Genomic DNA, 18,864 nt, shown 5'->3' on the forward strand with positions numbered 1-18,864 from the left:
CAAAGCTGCCACCCTAGGGTGGGACCTGGGATCCGTTTAAAATAGCAACTGCCATTAGGCTTAGGAAAAGTTTAGATCCACCAGGCTTTTGTACAAAATAGCTCTAGCTTCCAACACAGCTGTGGTTTTCAGGAATTAACCCCTCCCTTCCCCACTCCCCCCACTGCCCTCTTCCAGTTACTAGAGGGCTTGGGAGGGAAGGGGGAAGAGGGGAGGGAAAGCGTGAGAGAAAGGAAGAGCACTGTCCTGTCTCAATGAGCACAAACTTGCCTACTTCCTCGCCCCTACATCAGAAAGATTCAGGATAATTATCGAAGCCATTTACCAAAAAACAAAACCTTCAACCTGCCAACGGTATTTTGATTTTGAGAAGTGGGTCAGCTCATGCTTCCAAATGATGATTAGTCACCATGGAAAATCCCAGAGGAGCCTAAAATAATGTTGCTTCTGAATTATTGTAGCTTTCATTACTAATGTCAAAAATAGTTATCCCAGTAAGTTTTATCAGCAATACTGCACAAAATCTTTACAAAGAAAGGATTCAAAATAAGCATTCACAGAACTTATCAAGAGAGCTCTTAGAGAAAAACTTGGCAACCAATTACTATTTTACTTTAGCAGCAAATTGTGGTAGGTACTGTGGACATACAGGAAGAGACAATCCATATGCCCTGCAGCTTACAATATTACAGGTGTAAGAAGGAAGGAGAAAGAGGAGTACAACATACAAGGAAATGGTCAGGATTAATGACATATTAGATCAGTGTGTAGAAAGATTAATCATTGTAAAGGGAAGAGGGAAACTGGGATGGGAGGGTAGGAAAGGAAGGGAGATTAAGGCTGACAACAGAGCAGAGGTCAGACCAAACATTCAAGAGAAAAGAATACTCAAGAGTTCCAGCTGCAAAACCCAGTGAGCTGACATCACTAGAATTTAACCAGTACATCCAGTGGCTGGTTTTAAGCTCATTCTGTTCTCCATTGAGTCTAGGGGACTGGAACTATAGTCTGATACCTTTGGAATGAGTCACCTGACAGAGTCCTGGTAAGTCTGCAGGAGAGGCCACATAGAAACAAAATGTAACCAATAGTGAAAACATTCTAATAGCTAGATCAGTGACTGAAAATTGAAGAGGGTTATCTTGACTTCCAACACAAACCTCATACCTAGTTCCTCAGGTGACTGATTTCCCTTACTAATTTGGTACCCTCTCTCTTTTTTTTTTTTTTTTTTTTTTTAATAAAGTGACTTTTTGCTATGTATTTTAGTATGATCACTGCTGGATACGCATCACAGCAAAATGCCCAGCTGCAAAGAAGCACTCAATCTTATTAACTATATTTTTACTTCATAGTACCCTAACTACTAAGTAGCAAGTTTCCTTCTTTGAGCTTGGGAGACGACTTCAAAGCAGCTACAACTTGATATTGCGTTTGGGGTTATCCGTTCTGGACATACTTCTTGATTCTCCTAAAATATCTGTGTCATCTGAGCAGGCATTCAGAATTGAAGACTATCAAGAAACCAGGAGACTGCTACCAAGCTGGCTGGCAAATACCTGATCAGTTTCACTGACCACCCAGCAAGCAGCAATGGGAAACCAAGACTAGTGGGCTGGACGAGTAGCTCTCTGTCTCAGCGGGCCCCATATTGCCACAGGTGGATAACCTACAGACCACTAGTGTTCCACCTGAACTCCCATCCCCCTTCCCCTCCCACACACCCCCCAGCACTGGAAACCCACACTTCATACTCCTCCCGCTCCTTCCCAGCGTTTGCAGAGTATTGGCAATCAGCAGACTCAGGGCACTCCAAAAATGCTGGGAGGAACAGGAGAGGAGTAGGAAATGTACGGCTCCGGTGCCCGAGTGCACAAAATATGCCTGGGGTAGAGGAGCAGACAGGAGGCCTGCAGGCCGCAAGTGAAACCACAATATGCCGCACGTTGCCCACCACTGCAGTAGAGCCAAAGGTCTTTCAGTCCCCACCACCAAATAGTGTTTTTTGAATGCTGCCTAACCAAACAGAAGGAGTAACTGCATGACTTCTGAGCTACATAGTGCAAAGAAATCCACAATAGGGTTTCTGGAGTTTTTCCATCTGACTAGTAAGTACTGGATAAGCACTGTGCTATCCCATACACCACTCCTTCCACTTGCAAGGAATAACAACTCTATGCCCTGTTTATTGTTTCACTCAACCATATTTAAATTACAGCAATTTATCTTGCCACTTCTTCACTATCACAGTGCAATTTTTCATCATCTGTTGCTTCTTTCCTTCTCACCATCTACCTCTCTTCTGGGGCAGGGAGGGGGGAGGGAAGAGATGAGTCTTTCACCACCTCCTTCTTACCGATCCCCCCAAATCTCTCAGCCAGTCTCAAATCTTCCACCCACATATTTACCCATTTGATGGCTTCTCTGGCTCTCTGATCCCCACTCCCTTTCTGGGTAAAGAACAGTGGACTCCAGGGTCTCCCTATCTCTCACCTCCTTTCGGGGAAGACATCAGTCATTTCAAAATCATTCTGTCCCAGGGTCCATCACTACCCTCCTGAGAAGTGGCCCCCAAATAATACCTCTGCTTATTAACTCTAATCAAACAGCAACAAGGGAGTGGAAAGACATTTTAAAAGAAAATAAAAAGGATGAAAGTTATCTGTAGAAAACTCACTGTGTGGCAGGGGGTAAAAGCTATTTTTTAAATTGACTGGATTAAGGTGGTGCCATCCCTCTAAAGCTAAAACAGTGAGAGTTTCCATTCAATCTCCATTTTCCATGCACTTAGAGCAGTGGTGGGCAACCTGTGGCCCATCAGATTTCTACATGTGGCCTGCAAGACATTTTGTTTACCAGTGCCTACGCGCAGGGTTGCCAGATTCTGCTGATTTTCATCCATGTAGTTTTTCCTCCTACCCATATTACTAAGTGATATACATGTGAAGCAAGGGCACGTGAAGTGAGGTACATGCTGTTTGCACACAACACTGACAGAGCCATGTGCTCCCTCTACATCCAAAGCAAATTTTAAGCATTCAAATGCCCACTGAGATGGAGGGCTACTCATGCAGCCCACTCACTAGTCTACGTACCCCATCACTGACTTGGAACTTCATAAGATTGCACTAGAGATTAACACATGATGTCTGCCCAAAGATAAGTAAAAAAAAGTTTAAGATGCAACTTCGAGCAACTTTCTTCATTTATTTTTCAAATTAGGTTTACTACATTTTCCCCATCCCCAGGGTTTCCCAACCTATGGGTTGGGACCCAAATATGGGTCGCCATTACACTTCAAAAGGGTTGCCAAGTGTCTCCCCAGGTAGCTTTGCCTCCTCTCCTCCCCCCGTTTTTGATTTGCCTTCCTTCACCAAGTCTTCCTGAATTGTCAAAATGGGTCCCCATCTGGAAAAGATTGGGAACCGCTGCCTTAGAAACAAACTCAGAAATGAGAGAATGGTGGAATTTCAAACATAGTCCGGCAAACACGTAAGCACATGTGTAATTTTATTTACACAAATAATCCTACTGGCTTTCAGTGTTGCTCATCTCATGCCCTATTACATACAGGTCTCACTCAGTAGCACGTGCTCTGTGATGAGTATCTGCAACAAGTACTGAAAGTGCATCAGAAAACTTCTAGTCTATTATTAGCCGCAAACTTCCAGATGGTGCAGTTGGTTGGTTGGTTACAAGAATTTACCAGCCTGGCAGGTAAAGTAAAAGAAAAACGTCAACCTGACAAGCTTAACAACTTTGAAGATATGCAACTACTACATGATTAAAAGTATCTTGGCCAAGTCAGGTACTTTATTAAAATGTCTAAGTTCATAAAGGCAGATAAGAACTTGAAAAAATATATAGGAAGAGAAACTTATCAACTGCTTAAAATAAACAACCGGCACACCTAGTTCGGCATGGCTTTAAAATGCCAAAAAAAACCATCAGATTGATTTTCAAATTGACATTTTCAAGAAATTACTGTAATCAATTGTCTAACAAGGATTAGGGATGGTAAAACTCGTGTATCAGAGGTAGCCAGTGTGCTCCTGGCCCAACTCCTGGAGAGCCCCCTACTATACCATACTGCTCCCTCTATTAGCAGAAGTTTAAAAATTGACACCCTGTGCAGACCGACTCTGGCCTGCTGCTCTCCAGTGCTGTCTCTGATACTTAAGCAGGAGTGCAAGGCTGCAGCAGCCCTTGTCCACAGGAGCCCCGTAAACAGGATCTGCTCTGTGGGACACTGGAGCAGCCTCTGTCAACCGTCAGCTCTGGACCCCCAGATAGGAGTGCAGGGCAGCAGCAGCTGCTAACTATGTATCAGAGACAGCACTGGAGAGCAGCAGGCCAGAGTCCGTCTGCATGGGGTGTTGATTTTTAAACTTCTGTTAATAGAGGCAGCAGTATGGTATAGGAGGGGGCTCTCCAGGCGTTGGGCCAGGAACCAGGAGCACACTGGCTGCTGGGCCCTCTTCTGGGGAAGAGCATTTTAGTAACTATGTAAACGCTAAGAATTGTTATGGCTACACAATTACTAAAATAAATAATTTACAACATCCCTACTTTATACTGCAGAGCCCACAGGGAAGCTGCCTCCCAGGGGCCAGCTGAGTGTAACGGACACCATTAACCAATAAGCATTAGCTTATTGGTTAAACGTTTAATCAGTTAAACTCTAACATCCTGAGCAAGGATACATCTACCCTGACCTTTGAATTGGCCTCTCCAATCTTGAGAGGTACATTAACCATCGACTACTAGAACTGGAAGAGATCATCGTTCAAGTCCAGTCCCCTGCACTCACGGCAGAACCAAGCACAATCTAGACCAGTGATTCCCAACCAGTAGTACACAAACCACTGGCTGCTGGGCCAAAGCACACTGCCAAGCCACACACCCATGGCTTGATAATTGGCTTGGTGGGGGGGAGGGGACGCGCAGGGGGAACCCTGTAAGTTGCATGGCTGTGCAGCTGCTAATTGAGCAGCCGCACCATGGACCTGGTTCCAGCTCTAGGGGCCACTACAACCAATTATTATTCACAATTAATATGTACCCATACAAGGTAGACTGATTTAAATCAATGTGATTCAAATTAAGAAGTGGGTAACTGACTAATCGTGTACTGGATTTAAAAGGCAGAGCCACAGCAGTGGTAAGTCAGGGGCCCAACACGAGCTGCGAATGAAGCAGTCCTGGCTCACGCCAGGGCCCTGACCACTGCTCCTCTGCCATTAAATGTAGTCAAAGCCGGGCTGGGCAGGTCCAGGATCGCGGCGCCTCTGCCTCTGTCTTCCCCCCTCACCACACCACAGAGACAGTGCTGTGGGGGGTGGAGGGGGAAATCAGCTTTTAAGCACCAGCTACTGCTTCTCTGTTGCCCCTTTGTTGCCTCTGATGGGGGGGTAGAAAGTGAGTAGTCAACTGGACTACCCAATAAGCCTAGGCTTATCAGGGAGTCAACTAATCGACTGCTCTTTTACACCCCTAATTTAAATGGCCAAAAAAAATCGTTGATGTAAATCAAGTTACCAACCAGAAGTATAGACTTATTGGAGCATAAAATTTCATGGGCAAAGACCCACTTCATCAGATGCACGGTCCAATAAATCTGTTAGTCTATAAGGTGTCACAGGACTTCTTGTTGTTTATGCAGATTCAAGCTAACACAGCTACCCCTCTGATACAAGTTACCACGAAAACCAAGACTGACGGTGCTTAGAGTTAACAAACAAACAAACCACAGAACAAATGGTCTGGTAGCACTTTATAGACTAACAAAACATGTAATTTTGGAGTAAGACCCATGGTACTTACTAGCACTTCTGGTTTTTTAAGAAAACAAGTATAGAATGGGGCTTCCTTGGAAAATAGGAATGCAAAATCCTGTTTAATTGGTTAACCAGTTAAACGTGAGGGTTAAGCAATTATGAAGGGGGACGGAGCAGCCCCTGCTGTTGAAACACCAGGCCCATCACATACAGTGGCCATGGTGGAAGGAAGCTGCTTCAGCCCATCTGGTTAAACACAAGTGGTAAGCAACACCCTTAATGGTGATGCTTGCCAGTTAACCTTTCACCTCCCTACTAGAAAAGCTGAGTTATGCTTTGGCATCACCGTTATGATCTGTGGTCATGATGTTCCAAAATAAGAGGCATATATGTAATATGAAATAAGTGCCAGTAGCAACTGGCAACTCTAGATATATCTTACAGCAGCTTTCTGCATTATATACTTGAGTGATAGAATCTAAACCTAGTTAACTAATTAAACAAGCCATGAGGATTAGCTAAGCTTAACTTTTTTTCTAGCAACATCCAACACAGTAAACAGCTTGGAAATGTACTTGTCAAATCACACTTATACTAAAAAGACAGAGAGAATCTTGAAGAATGATGCATTGGGTTTTTACCCACAAAAGCTTATGCCCAAATAAATCTGTTAGTCTTTAAGGTGCCACTGAACTCCTTGTAATTTTTTGATTATTTAAGCTACTAATCAGTTGATCCATTCAGCCATATCCACATCTTCATCCACATCATTTTCTCCCAATAAGCAGTTTTCCTTATTATGTGTCATTCTTGCAACTAAGCCCTGCATCAACTTCTTGTACTGCTTACACTTGACATGTACTCGTTTTTCACCCACAGAACAAATTTCTTGAAAATATTCCCTGACAGGGTCTCTCTTATACCCAGAAGCCATGACAGTTTTTCTGTGGCACAAGTGGGGGGGGGGGGGGGGAGGGAGAGAGAAGTAGAAAGCTTTGTGTGAGCTGAATAATATCTTCCTTTTTCTTTCCAATCCACTCCACTGTTCCTTTCTATGTTGACTGCATCCTTTCCTATATATTGTGTCTCACTAAGACAATACCTTAACTAGTGCCTCTATTGCTCTTGGCCAAGGTCCACCACCACATAAGCACAGAACAAAAACAATCCTATCCGTGTGCTACTTTCTCATCTGCTGCAAAACAGAAGGCCCAAATTTTTCAAGAAGCAAGAGCTGGTAGTACGGCTGGATAGACTATGGGGGGAGGGGATCTCCCTGGTCCAACATCCTTAAGACCTGAGAGGTCCTGAACAACAGTTTTCTGGACTGGGGAGGTCCACCCTGCTCCCCGCCGCAGGTCCTCTGCCCCCCCCAGTGCACTGATTCCAGCTGGGGCTGTGCTTTCGCTACAAGGCCAGGCTGTACTCCCAGATACCAGCCCCACTGCCTCTGGTCCAAGTAGGGCTATGCTCCTCACTATGCTGGCCCAGCCAGGACTGTGCTACCAGAACCTGCTGGCCCCACTGCTCCCAGTTGGGTGCAGCTGCACTCCCCACAGTGCAGGTCCCATTGTTGGCAGGTCTGTGCTCTCACCACCAGCCTCAGTGGGGGCTATTCTCCCCACCATAGCAACCCTACTACCACCTGCACTGCACTCACCACTATGAGCCCAGCCCTTGAACCTGGCCAGGCAGGACTCTCTGATCCAGCAGTATCAGTGGTCCAGAATCATGGATTTTAGAGGAGCAATCTGAAGAGCCATTAATTCATTTTTATGTGTGTAGCATGTTGGTGATGAGATTTAATTGTAACTTGTTTTTAAATGAGAAATATAGTATTTTGAGGATTTTAAAAATCTGAATAAAAAAATCTGTTTTAAAATCAATTTTTTTCCACTCCCATACTCTAAGTGTGCAACATGGGTTCAAATCTGAATAGTTATTGAGCTAGTGAAAATGCTATAAAGAAAATCAAACTCTTTGTAAAGCAAATCCATCATGATCCATGTTAGCAGTTCTTTAGTAATTGCTAGAACTCCCAATCTCTCCCTAAAGCATTCAGAACAGTTGTTTACTGGTGTGCAGACTGTCTCAATGGTCCACAAAAGGCTGTTACCATAGAACAGAGGTTTTCTGCCTGTGCTCTGCAGATCCCTGGAGGTCTGGAGACTACGGTTAAGTTTTCCAAAAAGATCTGCACCTCCATTTAAAATACTTTTGGTTTGTAAACAATAAAAGGTTAAAAACCATTGCAATCCACCAATGGATTAGAAATCTCATTGACACCAGCAAGTGGAATGCATGTGTCTAAATGAATGTCTATCAACGTTGATGTAAATTACTGGTTTAAGACCCTCTCTTGAAGAAAAAAAAATAGACCCTTCCAAATTTGTTACATGTAAGTCGTCTGCTGCATATTATTTTAACCCGCAACAAGCATTCAAGATGTATACTGAAGATACATCATGCCTCTGCCAAACAAGCCTGTAATTTAATTGTGCTTGTCCTAAATTCCTTCATTAACTCAACTCTAAATAGTAACTTGAAAAGCTAATTCAGGAAAATACCTTAGATTGAATTAAAGGGACACTTCATTTAGTCCCAACAGCTAGTTTTTACATTACTTTTAAATATAAGCATTTTACAAAACTTATTAATAGAACTGTTTTCACTAGTTTCACTTTTTAAAATTTTGCACATTTTTGTTCAGATACAAACCATGCTCCCTTCAGTGTTTGCTATCCAAACAATGCAGCAACTCAATCTACATGAGAACATGAAACTGATTACAGGTAGTCTATTTTCATTGTCCACATGAATAGAAGTGCAAAAAAAATCAACTACGTAAATGGCAAAGTATGAAGCAGATTCATTTCCAACTTAATATAAAAAGATCATTTTAAAATTTTAAATAGGGCCCCAAATATGCCCTTTCCAAGCGGCTGTGATTAAAGATTAACACCTTTCCTGTAGTATATTCAATATGCAACTGAATATTTAGGTTCTGATCCTCCAAAAAGGTTTGCAAGTACAGGCAGTCCCCGGGTTCCGTACAAGATAGAGACTGTAGGTTTGTTCTTAAGTTGAATTTGTATGTAAGTCGGAACTGGTACATATTGTAGGGGAAACTCTAGCCAAACATTTCTCCAGAGCTCAGTTTTATTCTCCCACACCTCACTTCCCTCAGTCCTTTATTCTCAAGCTGAGGTGTCTGCTGAGAAAAGCCGCTCCGCGTCTCCCTGGTCTGCTGGAGGGAAGCAGCTAGTGCGGGGTTGCCTCACCCCGTTTGTAAGTAGGGATCCGATGTAAGTCGGATCCATGTAACCCGGGGACTGCCTGTAATTATCTTCATGCAGGAACAGACCTACTGTCTTCCCTGATATTCTTAGGCATGCACAGTTAAGCATACGGCAGAATCAGGACCTTAATATTTTAAGGTACATTATGACTGTCACTTCATTATTAAGTCACTTCAATAATATCTGTACTAACTTGTAAAAATTTCAGTTTCAATTAAATGAAAAGTGTAATTTTAAAAAGGTATAATTTTTTATGATAAAAAACTAAAGTGTTCTGAAAAGTACCTGTCAATATGAATGCACTTTACATACAAAGTCTATCTGGATATATTCTTACTAACATTGGCTTCATGAGTTCATGCAGAAAGAAAATCATTTTGCCCATTAACTTCAAATGCCTTCTCCATTGGGATCTCATTATTTTAACACTTGCTGAATCTTACTTTCAGATTATTCACACAATATTATCACACAGAGTGCAAACATCCACTCCATTTTAAACTTTTTTTTTTTTTTTTACGACAGGAATTCAAGTGGCCCAGCACCCTCAGTTCATTGAATAGAGCTTCCAAACCATGGTACACTGAGCATTTAATCACATAAAATATTATGGGTCCTATTCTGCAAAGCAGAACATGCAATAGAAGAAGTCATGAGGTCCATTGTTCCTGTCAACTCCTGATACACGTTCATTAGAGATCATGTTATAATATATGGGGATGTAAAATAAAGTCATGTTTTCTACATGTGAATCTTACAGCTGACAATTAAAAATAAAGTCCACTGCACAGTATATATTACAAAGGCACATCCATAAATATTTTGTAGGTGAAACAGGCAAATTTAAGAATCTGATAATAAAAGGTTTGCATCAATTTTCCTAATAAAATTATATGGTTCACATGAGCCAGGAAGCACCTCTCAAGGATAGTTTCCATACTGTAAACAGGTATGTCGCTCTTTAAATCCATCTCTGATGTAAAAAAGCTTTTTCCTTATTGCCAAATGTTAATAGCCATTATAAAACAGTGCTTGCACATTACTCTAACAAATGCATATTCTTTAAAGCCAATCTACGATAAAGCCTTGAAATTTAGATCAATTGTAGTAGTTAACTTAGAGAAACAGCTGAATCAAAACACTTCAAAAAGCAATACCAACTTCATATTTAAAAAAATAGAACAGAGTCCTGACAGGTTTTCATAAATGAGGAAGTTTACTCTCAAAATTCTCATTGCTACCTAGCTGAAGAGCAACACCAGTTGTGTCTCTCCTCTTTCCCAACGCAGACAAGTTACTACAATGTAGATCCAACCAGAACCAGTAGTCATAATATTTGCCATTCTCCTCAAACAGTAAACGCAAAAAATCCTGTGTTTAACTAGGCCAGCCCAGCTCAATCCATCTGCAACAGAAACAGTAACTTCACAACTGCAACTAGTCACAAAACTTCAACTGTTTAAGGACTTGAACTTTAGTGTATTTACAAACAACAGTGAATCACGCCGCACTATGGGAAACGTTAGCTTCATCTTCACTCATCCCAGGTTCCCAGAGATAGGAATAGTAATAATGAAAGCATGAATGAAGTAATTATGTCACTTTTTCGGGAAAGTAATGCGAGATACAGGCTGAAAGTCGGCATTTACAGTTACCTGAGAACAAGCCGCAGCCCATCTTCCCAAAACAGGAAAAATGGTTGGGAGCAAGAAGGCAGAACAAAAACTCCGAAGCAAAGCCCGAAGAAAACATAAGCAATAGAAGAACAAGGGCCCGCATCCCTAAGTGCCTAACTCAGCTCCTGTTGATCCTAACGATCTGGCAGTATCCAGGCTCAGGTGTGTGCCCCGTTTCATTAAGAGTGGCCTCTCCACAAGTGCGCGTTAAGATTAGCAAGGTGACTTAGTGGCCAAGGACTGGGCTGAGCTTTGGGGTGTGAGTCCCGGCTCTGCAGGGCAAGCCCCTTGCTCTCTCTCCGCCTGCTTCCCTCGGGGTACAATGGAGAGACGGAGGCAGCTCTCTGGGGGGAGAGCAGGACGCAGGGACCACTGCCCGGGGTGGGGGCAGACCCATGCTGGGCTCTTGCTTCCATCCCACCCTGCTCCCCCTCTGGTTTGAAGGGATCAGGACGAAGCCGGTTTCCACACAAGCCCCCCCCCACGCGCCAGCTCCCCCGCCCAAGCCCCGCGCGGCCCCGCGCTCACCGGCCGTCTCGGCGGGCGGCGCCCCCGCCACCCCGTTCAGGTAGAGGATGGCGAGCAGGTGAGGCTGCGTCTTCTCCAGCGCCACCCGCAGGTCTTGGAAATGGTCCCGCTCCTTGGCCAGCAGCAGCTGGAGCAGCAGGTCGGCCTTGGCGGCGGCGCCCCCTCCCCCGCCCCCTTCCTCCAGCTCGCGCCGCTCGCGGGGGCTCAGGGCGCCGGCCGCCTCCAGCAGCTCGATCACCGCGTCCACCTCGCTCATGGCCTGGGCCAGGCTCGGGCGGCACTGGGCCAGCAGCTCCTTGTGCTTGGGCTCCATGGCCGCCCAACTCCGTCCGCTCCCCCGCCCCGCGGGATGCTGCTGAGGCGGCGCCTCCCCGCGCCGGGCTGCTGCCCCCCCGGGGCCGCCCCAGCCTCCTGAGGGGGGCGACTGCTCTCCCGCGCCGCGGCTCCAACGGCTACAGGCCGGGGGCCGCGGGGCGCTGCCGGGGGCCGGGCGGCTTCAGCGCCGCGCGCCGCCTCGCACCCGCGGCCATGTTGGTTGCGCGGGGCCGCGGGCCGCCCCGCGCCCGGGCTGCAGCCGTGCCCCTGCCCGCGCCCCCCCGCCCATGCGGCCAGGCCCGCCCCGCCTAAGTGGCTCCCCCTGGGCTGCTCCCCGCCGCAGCCTCCTCCGCCATAGCCCGGCGGCGGCGGCAGCAGCTGCAGCGCTCGCCTCCGCCCGGCTGCCAATCAGCGCCTCCCCGCCGGCCCATGTACGGGCAGGGGAGGCGGGCCCCGGCGCCGGCTGCGGCCTCTCCCCCGGGCGGGGCGCGCACAACCGGGGGCGGGAGGGGAGGAGTCCCCCACCCGCGGGAGCCCAGCTGCGGGGGCGGGAGAAATAGACAAGTACCCCCCCCAACACACACACACCCGGCTGGGAGACCAGCGCCTGGGGAGGAGAACAAGACACACACTCACCCCCCTCTCTGAGTGGGGCACTAGCTCCCGGGGAAGAAAAACGAGACACACACACACACCCCTCTGACTGGGGCAGCAGCTCCTAGGGAGGAGAACTAGACACACACACACACCCCTCTGACTGGGGCAGCAGCTCCTGGGGCGGAGAACTAGACACACACACACACACACACACACACACACACACCCCTCTGACTGGGGCAGCAGCTCCTGGGGCGGAGAACTAGACACACACACACACACATACACCCCTCTGACTGGGGCAGCAGCTCCTAGGGAGGAGAACTAGACACACACACACACACACACACACCCCTCTGACTGGGGCAGCAGCTCCTGGGGCGGAGAACTAGACACACACACACACACACACATACACCCCTCTGACTGGGGCAGCAGCTCCTAGGGAGGAGAACTAGACACACACACACACATACACCCCTCTGACTGGGGCAGCAGCTCCTAGGGAGGAGAACTAGACACACACACACACATACACCCCTCTGACTGGGGCAGCAGCTCCTAGGGAGGAGAACTAGACACACACACACACACACATACACCCCTCTGACTGGGGCAGCAGTTCCTGGGGATGGAGAACAACATACTAGGGATGTAAGAGTAGTTGAATAGTCGATGTCTCAATAAGCCTAGGCTTATCAGGTTGTCAAGTCGACTACTCATTCCTTCCTCCACATCCCCAGTTAGAGGCACCAAGCCAGGGGCAGGGAGCAGGAGCCAGTGCTAGGAAGAGTCAGCTTAAAAGCCGGTTCCCCCCTGCACTGTCTTTGTGGGAGGCAGAGGCAGAGTGGTGATGTGGCTCTGCCGCCTGGCTCTTAACTACATTTAAAAGGCAGAGCTGCAGCACTGGACCGGGCACAAGCTAGGACTGCTTCAGTCCCTGCTCGTGTCAGGTCCACACTGCTGTGGCTTTGCCTTTTAAATGTAGCAAGAGCCAGGTTGTGCTGCCCCCAAGAGCTAACCCTACTGCATTTAAACTGCAGAGCAGCAGACAGATAGTGATTTGTCCTCCCACCATTGACTAATCAAGTAGTTGATGGAAATACCATCAATTACTCGATTAGCCGATTATGTTCAATTTAACATCCCTACTACACATACATACATCCCTCTGACTGGGGCTCCTGGGGATGGAGAATTAAACACCACCTGGGAGACCAACTCCTAATTGAGAAAACCACCTCACTAGGGAGAAAATCTGCTCCACAGACACAAAGCATCCTCTGGGCGGGAGGGGGAAAAGCAGTTAGCAGAAGAGGGTGGATTCTTCATCCACTCCTTGCCCAGGGATGGGGCAGCAGGTATGGCTTACATAAGTATGGAATTCTGCCTCCCTGCCTGAGAGATTGGCATGGCATGAAGGGGGCTCCCTCCTATTCTCTTTCTCCACTTTGAAGCTAAATATAAACATGTAAATAATGATTTCTTGTAATGTGTATGAATATAATCTGGACAGACCCAAATGGCCATCTGCGATATTACAGCATGCTGTAGCTACTCAGAACTTCACAGCCACCGAGCGAACTGCTCCAACAGGCTAGGCTCCTCCTTCCAATAAAAAAGAAACTCCTATTATCAGTGTGGGGCCTATGACAAGCAACTGTCCAGTTCTGATTCTTTATAGTAGAGGGTCACAGTGCACACACATCCCCACCACTTGATTACAGTATAACATTTGCCTTTTGTTTGGTCTCTCATTGTCAAGATTACATTTGGGAGGAGAAAATTTTTTTTCCTTCCAATTCATTCCCTCCCCATCCCGGCCCATAACAAAAAGAAACACAGACAGGAGATAGGGGGCTCTAACAAAGGGAAAAGGTACAATGAAATAAACTATACACTTGATCCAAAGAGGAAAGAAAAGGTTTAATTAAAAAAAACCAGGAATGTAGATCTACATCTTGTACTATATAAAGTTAGAAAATGAGTGACAGAGCAAAGCTGATTTCAGGTGATCATAATATAATATATGAAATTGTGTGGACATGCCACTGCCATCTACTGGAAAGGCTATGTCACACCTGTTCATAGACATAACCAACAATTGATTTAGCCTATTTGGTGACATTATTAATCCTGAGCTGTGCAGGAATTGAAATGTCCATTGTGATTGAAATACTGTGACTGCAAGATTTGTTGCTGGCCCAAGTTGGAATAAAATCAAAGATTGTTGAAGTTTCTAAGACAGCATACTCATCAGCCGTAGCACCCCTTTGTGCCAGGGTGCAAACTCGCAAGGGACCCTGGCCTCAGGCACCTCCTACAGAAAATCTACCTCCCACCTTGTTTTCTATGACCTGGCCTTCTGGCCAACTCATATAAACTCAGTCCCTTTCTGGAGTAGCTAAAAGGCCAACTGAAAGTCCAAGCTAAACTTCCAAATAACTCTTGGGGCCCACCCTCAGGGCCTCCCCCAAATGAACCTGGCCTGCTCCTATAGTTGGGCTTCCTCAGGTGCTGGTAAGGGAATCCAGGGCCACCTGCTGCTCTGAATTCCAGGTCCCTCTATTAAGCTGCTAAGACTGCTTCTTCATCAAACATGGCGCTGTTTCTCTGGACCACTTCCTATCTCTAAGACCCCTAGAGCTGCTTCTCTACAGCATGTGCTTAACACAACCTACCTTTTCATTCTCAAGCCTCTGGCTTCCCCCTTCTCTGCTGAGCCAGTTTGTCTCCCAACCTCTCAAGTTCCACTAAACTTCTTTTAGCAGTTCTTCCTCAGGATCTTCCCTGAAGGACTCTGACCTCAATCCCAGTGGGTTTTCCAACCTGCAAAAAAGTCCTTCTTTCTCTCCCATTTCTTTTCCGTTATCTACACTGAATTCCCCACTTTACTATGTAAGTAATCTTTCCTGATTCCCAGATGCTGGGGGTTAGCTGGTACTCCGAGCCTTGTTTCTCTTAAAGGCCAGACTTCCTGTGACATTCCTGCATGCCAGCATTTTCTAAACATGTTAATGTTGTTAAAGTCAATCAAAATGTTGTGTTTTGTTTTGATACCGCTGTTAAATCATTTACTTTTTGATTTTAACTTTGTTATCATGTAACTTACAATGTAAAATAAATATCAAAACAACAGGTTGTTACAAAATGGAAGCTCAAAAGATCTTGTTCAGACATCACTGAATTTTTTTCCCCCCAAAATGAAAATTTGTTACATTCAAGGCATTCTGAAGACTATTTAGATGTGGCTGAATCTGCATTTTCAAACATAAAAGCTTTCCATCAGAAGGTTTTTGACGAGCTCTAATGAATTTATTTACATGTTACCTTTCAACAGAATGTTCTTATTAATAACACAGGTTACGTCCACATTGGGAAAAAAACAAACAAAAAAAACCAAAACCCTGCAGCAGCAAGTATCAAAGCTCAACTCAACAGAGTTGGGTTTACACTGCAGGGCTAAAATAGAATGGTAAATGTTTTGTGCTCAGGCTCTGAAACCTGGCAAGGGCAGTGGGTCTCACAGCCTAGGCAGGAACATCTATACTGCTATTTTAAGTTTTGTTGTGTGAGCCTGAGCCAGCTGATTTGAGCTGTGAGATTCGGGGTTGCAGGGGCGAGTGGCGGGTGGGCTGGGCTGCACTGCAGGTGTACCTCTCGGTCACGTCAGACACCCAAAAATGCTGCTTGCTGTAGGTAGAAACATAGCAGCTGTTTACCAGCAATAGTACACAATATTTTAGCCCCAAAGGTGAAGTAATAACCATTTTTCCAGTGGAAGTCAAGAAGAATATTATTAGTTATTTAGGACCAGATTCTGATACACTTTGCAAGAAGCTGGTGACATCTATCAGGAAATCTGTAATGTTTGTAAGTGGTCATGACCTCCTCTTTATATTTTCTCTAAAAGAGAGTGCTTTCCCCAGTGTAATGTATCTGACAGCCCACTATGACATGGCATGTGGTTTAGCAAATGATAGTTTATGTTGCTATACTGGTAATACTTGTGTTGCCCTTTGGCATACTTGAATTAATGCAGATAGAAATGGAATCAGAGACTGTGACATTTGTCTAGACTTAAAAGTCTATTATATTTGAAAGAGACATCTATGTGCCTTTTAAAGGGTTTCCATTCATCTTTGCATATTTGTTTGTAATCTACGCTTAGAAGTTTGAAAATAAAATGTTTTTCCTTTTTCTGATTTAGTTTTCATATTTAGTAAACATAGCTATGTTTAGCAAATGGAAATGCACACAGCTGATTTGGTTTACTTCATTGTTTATACTTCAGCATCTTGAATCATCTCTGAGTGATGTTAATACCCAAACAAAAATCTTTATTTGCTAACAATTAAGGTTGCGAAGTGCTACTCCAAACATGTGCAATTACACACATTATTTAAAAGAAAACAAATGTAAAAGCTATGGGAAATTGCCCAGTAAGGTTAAATATGCAATGCTGACATCAAATCTAATAACTCTATTAATACACAAATGGCTAATTTTCATCAGTATAAAGGCAAAACAAACTTAACTCTCTCCCTGTAATGATGCCAACCTACAATATTTCCTTTCTTAATCTTTTCCTACCTGGATTCTGACCTTAAAAACAATTTTTAATATAATTTAAGGTTTGCAATGTGAAGCACCCATATTGTAAGACCAGCTCCATTTTGACGAATGATTTATTTTAAAGGGTTGTAAGACTATGGTTGAGGACAAACAGAATTTTAAAAAAGTTTTACCACTGCCATCCTTCTATCTCCCTCTCATTAGAAACAATAAAGGGAGAAAAGACATTATCTATGATTGTTTCTTCTTAAATGTATGACTCAAATTCTCTAAATGATATTCATACAGTAAAACACTTCTGGGTCCATTTGTATAAATGTTGGACTTTGACCATGGCTAGTATATCTGTTCCTATTAAAGCTTCAGGATATATCTACACTGCATTCCTCTTTCGAGAGAGGAATGCAAATGCAGCGGAGCAAAATTACAAATGATGCGCGGATTTGAATTTCCCACGCTTCATTGCATAATCGCATCCGGCCGCCATTTCAAAATACCCCATTTTGAAATAAAAAACGCTGTGTAGACGCAGTGATTTTGAAAGAAACCCCTTCTTTCGAAATAACCGTTAAACCTCATTTTTTTTAGCAGTAAGGGTTATTTCAAAAGAAGGGATTTCTTTCAAAATAACCGCATCTACACAGCGGTTTTTATTTCGAAATGGGGTATTTTGAAATAGCATCTGGATGCGATTATGCAAATGAAGAGCGGGAAATTCAAATCCACGCTTCATTTGCAATTTCGCTCAGCTCCATTTGCATTCCTCTCTCAAAAGAGGAATGCCGTGTAGACATACCCTTCAGAGGGGTAGATGAGTTAGTCTGTAACAGGAAAAACTTAAAAAACAACAGATAGTTGAGTAGCACCTTAAAGACTAACAAAACATGTAGATGGTATCATGAGCTTTCGTGGGCACAACCCACTTCTTCAGATAACAGGAGTGTTGGAAGTCCAGATCCAAGAATAAAGACACTGGAGAATCTCTCAGCACCAAACGAGGTCATGATTTCAGATTTATATCTTATCTAAATCACATATATTATCTCTCTCACCTCCTCTATAGCACTATGCTGATAAACTGGTCTCAGCCATGACATGAAAAGAAGCCTACCATGTCCATACCAGTTATACTTATTGTAGGTCCTGACATAATGTTATATTGTTCCTTTCTGGTGATAAGAGTATTATTACTAACGGTCTGATTTTCAGAGGCGCTGGTCACCCACAAATCCGGTTGAAATAAATAGGAGTTAGAGATGCTGAATAAGTTGGACCACAGCTAATGTTTAGAATCTGGAAAAACTATTACATTATGATGTTACATAACATAGGAAAGGAAGACAAGCCATACAGGATCATGAAATACAGGATCAGACCAAAGGCCATGAAATACAGGATCAGACCAAAGGTCTATTAGTGATCAGTGCCTGCTGTTCCAGGAGGAATGAACAGAACAGGTAATCATCAAGCCTTACATCCCTTGTCACCCATTCCCAGTTTCTGGCAAACAGACTAGGGACATCTTCACTGCCCTTCCAGGCTAAAAGCCATGCATGGATCTATCCACCATGAATTTGTCTCGTTCTGTTTTTAACCCTATTATAGACTTGGCCTTTGCAACATCCTCTGACAAAGGTTGACTGAGTAAAAAAATAGTTCCCTTTGTTTGGTTTAAACTTGCTGCCTATTAATTTCCATAGCTCTTGCAGGAGCGGCCTGAGACCGGCTGCAGCAGCTGGCACCCTAGGTAGGGCGGCGCAATCGGCGCCCCTGCCTGCACGGCCAACAATGGCTGTGACATCATTACAGGGTGCCCCGGCGCCCCATGACGTCATCATCGGACGCCCGGGCCACCGGCACCCTAGGCAGCTGCCTACCTTGCCTAGGCTCACGGGCCGCCAGTGAGCTCTTGTGTTATGAGTAGGAGTAAATAACACTTCCTTATTTACTTTCTCCACATCAGTCATGATTTTATAGACCTCTATCATATCCCCCCTTAGTCATCTCTTTTCCTAGTCCCAGTTTTATTAATTTCTCTTCATACAGAAGCCGATCCATACTCCTAATCATTTTTGTTGCCCTTTTCTGTACCTTTTC

The 18,864-nt window shown here is 44.8% G+C and overlaps 1 protein-coding gene across 2 annotated transcripts in view; it reads right to left on the reverse strand.

Annotated features, from left to right (window-relative positions):
- DLG5 (discs large MAGUK scaffold protein 5) overlaps window positions 1–11,968 on the reverse strand; it is a 172,634-nt gene extending 160,666 nt beyond the window's left edge. Inside the window, exon 1 of one of the 2 annotated variants that reach the window (XM_075934726.2) lies at window positions 11,281–11,968. In XM_075934726.2, coding sequence (XP_075790841.2) covers window positions 11,281–11,593 — 313 coding nt within the window. In that variant the 5' untranslated portion in view covers window positions 11,594–11,968. The remainder of the gene's footprint in view (window positions 1–11,280) is intronic. The other variant, XM_075934727.2, reaches the window with a different exon arrangement.
- Between the last annotated feature and the right edge of the window lie 6,896 nt (window positions 11,969–18,864).

The sequence above is a fragment of the Pelodiscus sinensis genome, chromosome 8 (assembly GCF_052426305.1).
Source record: "Pelodiscus sinensis isolate ZL-2025 chromosome 8, ASM5242630v1, whole genome shotgun sequence".
Taxonomy (NCBI): Eukaryota; Metazoa; Chordata; order Testudines; family Trionychidae; genus Pelodiscus; species Pelodiscus sinensis.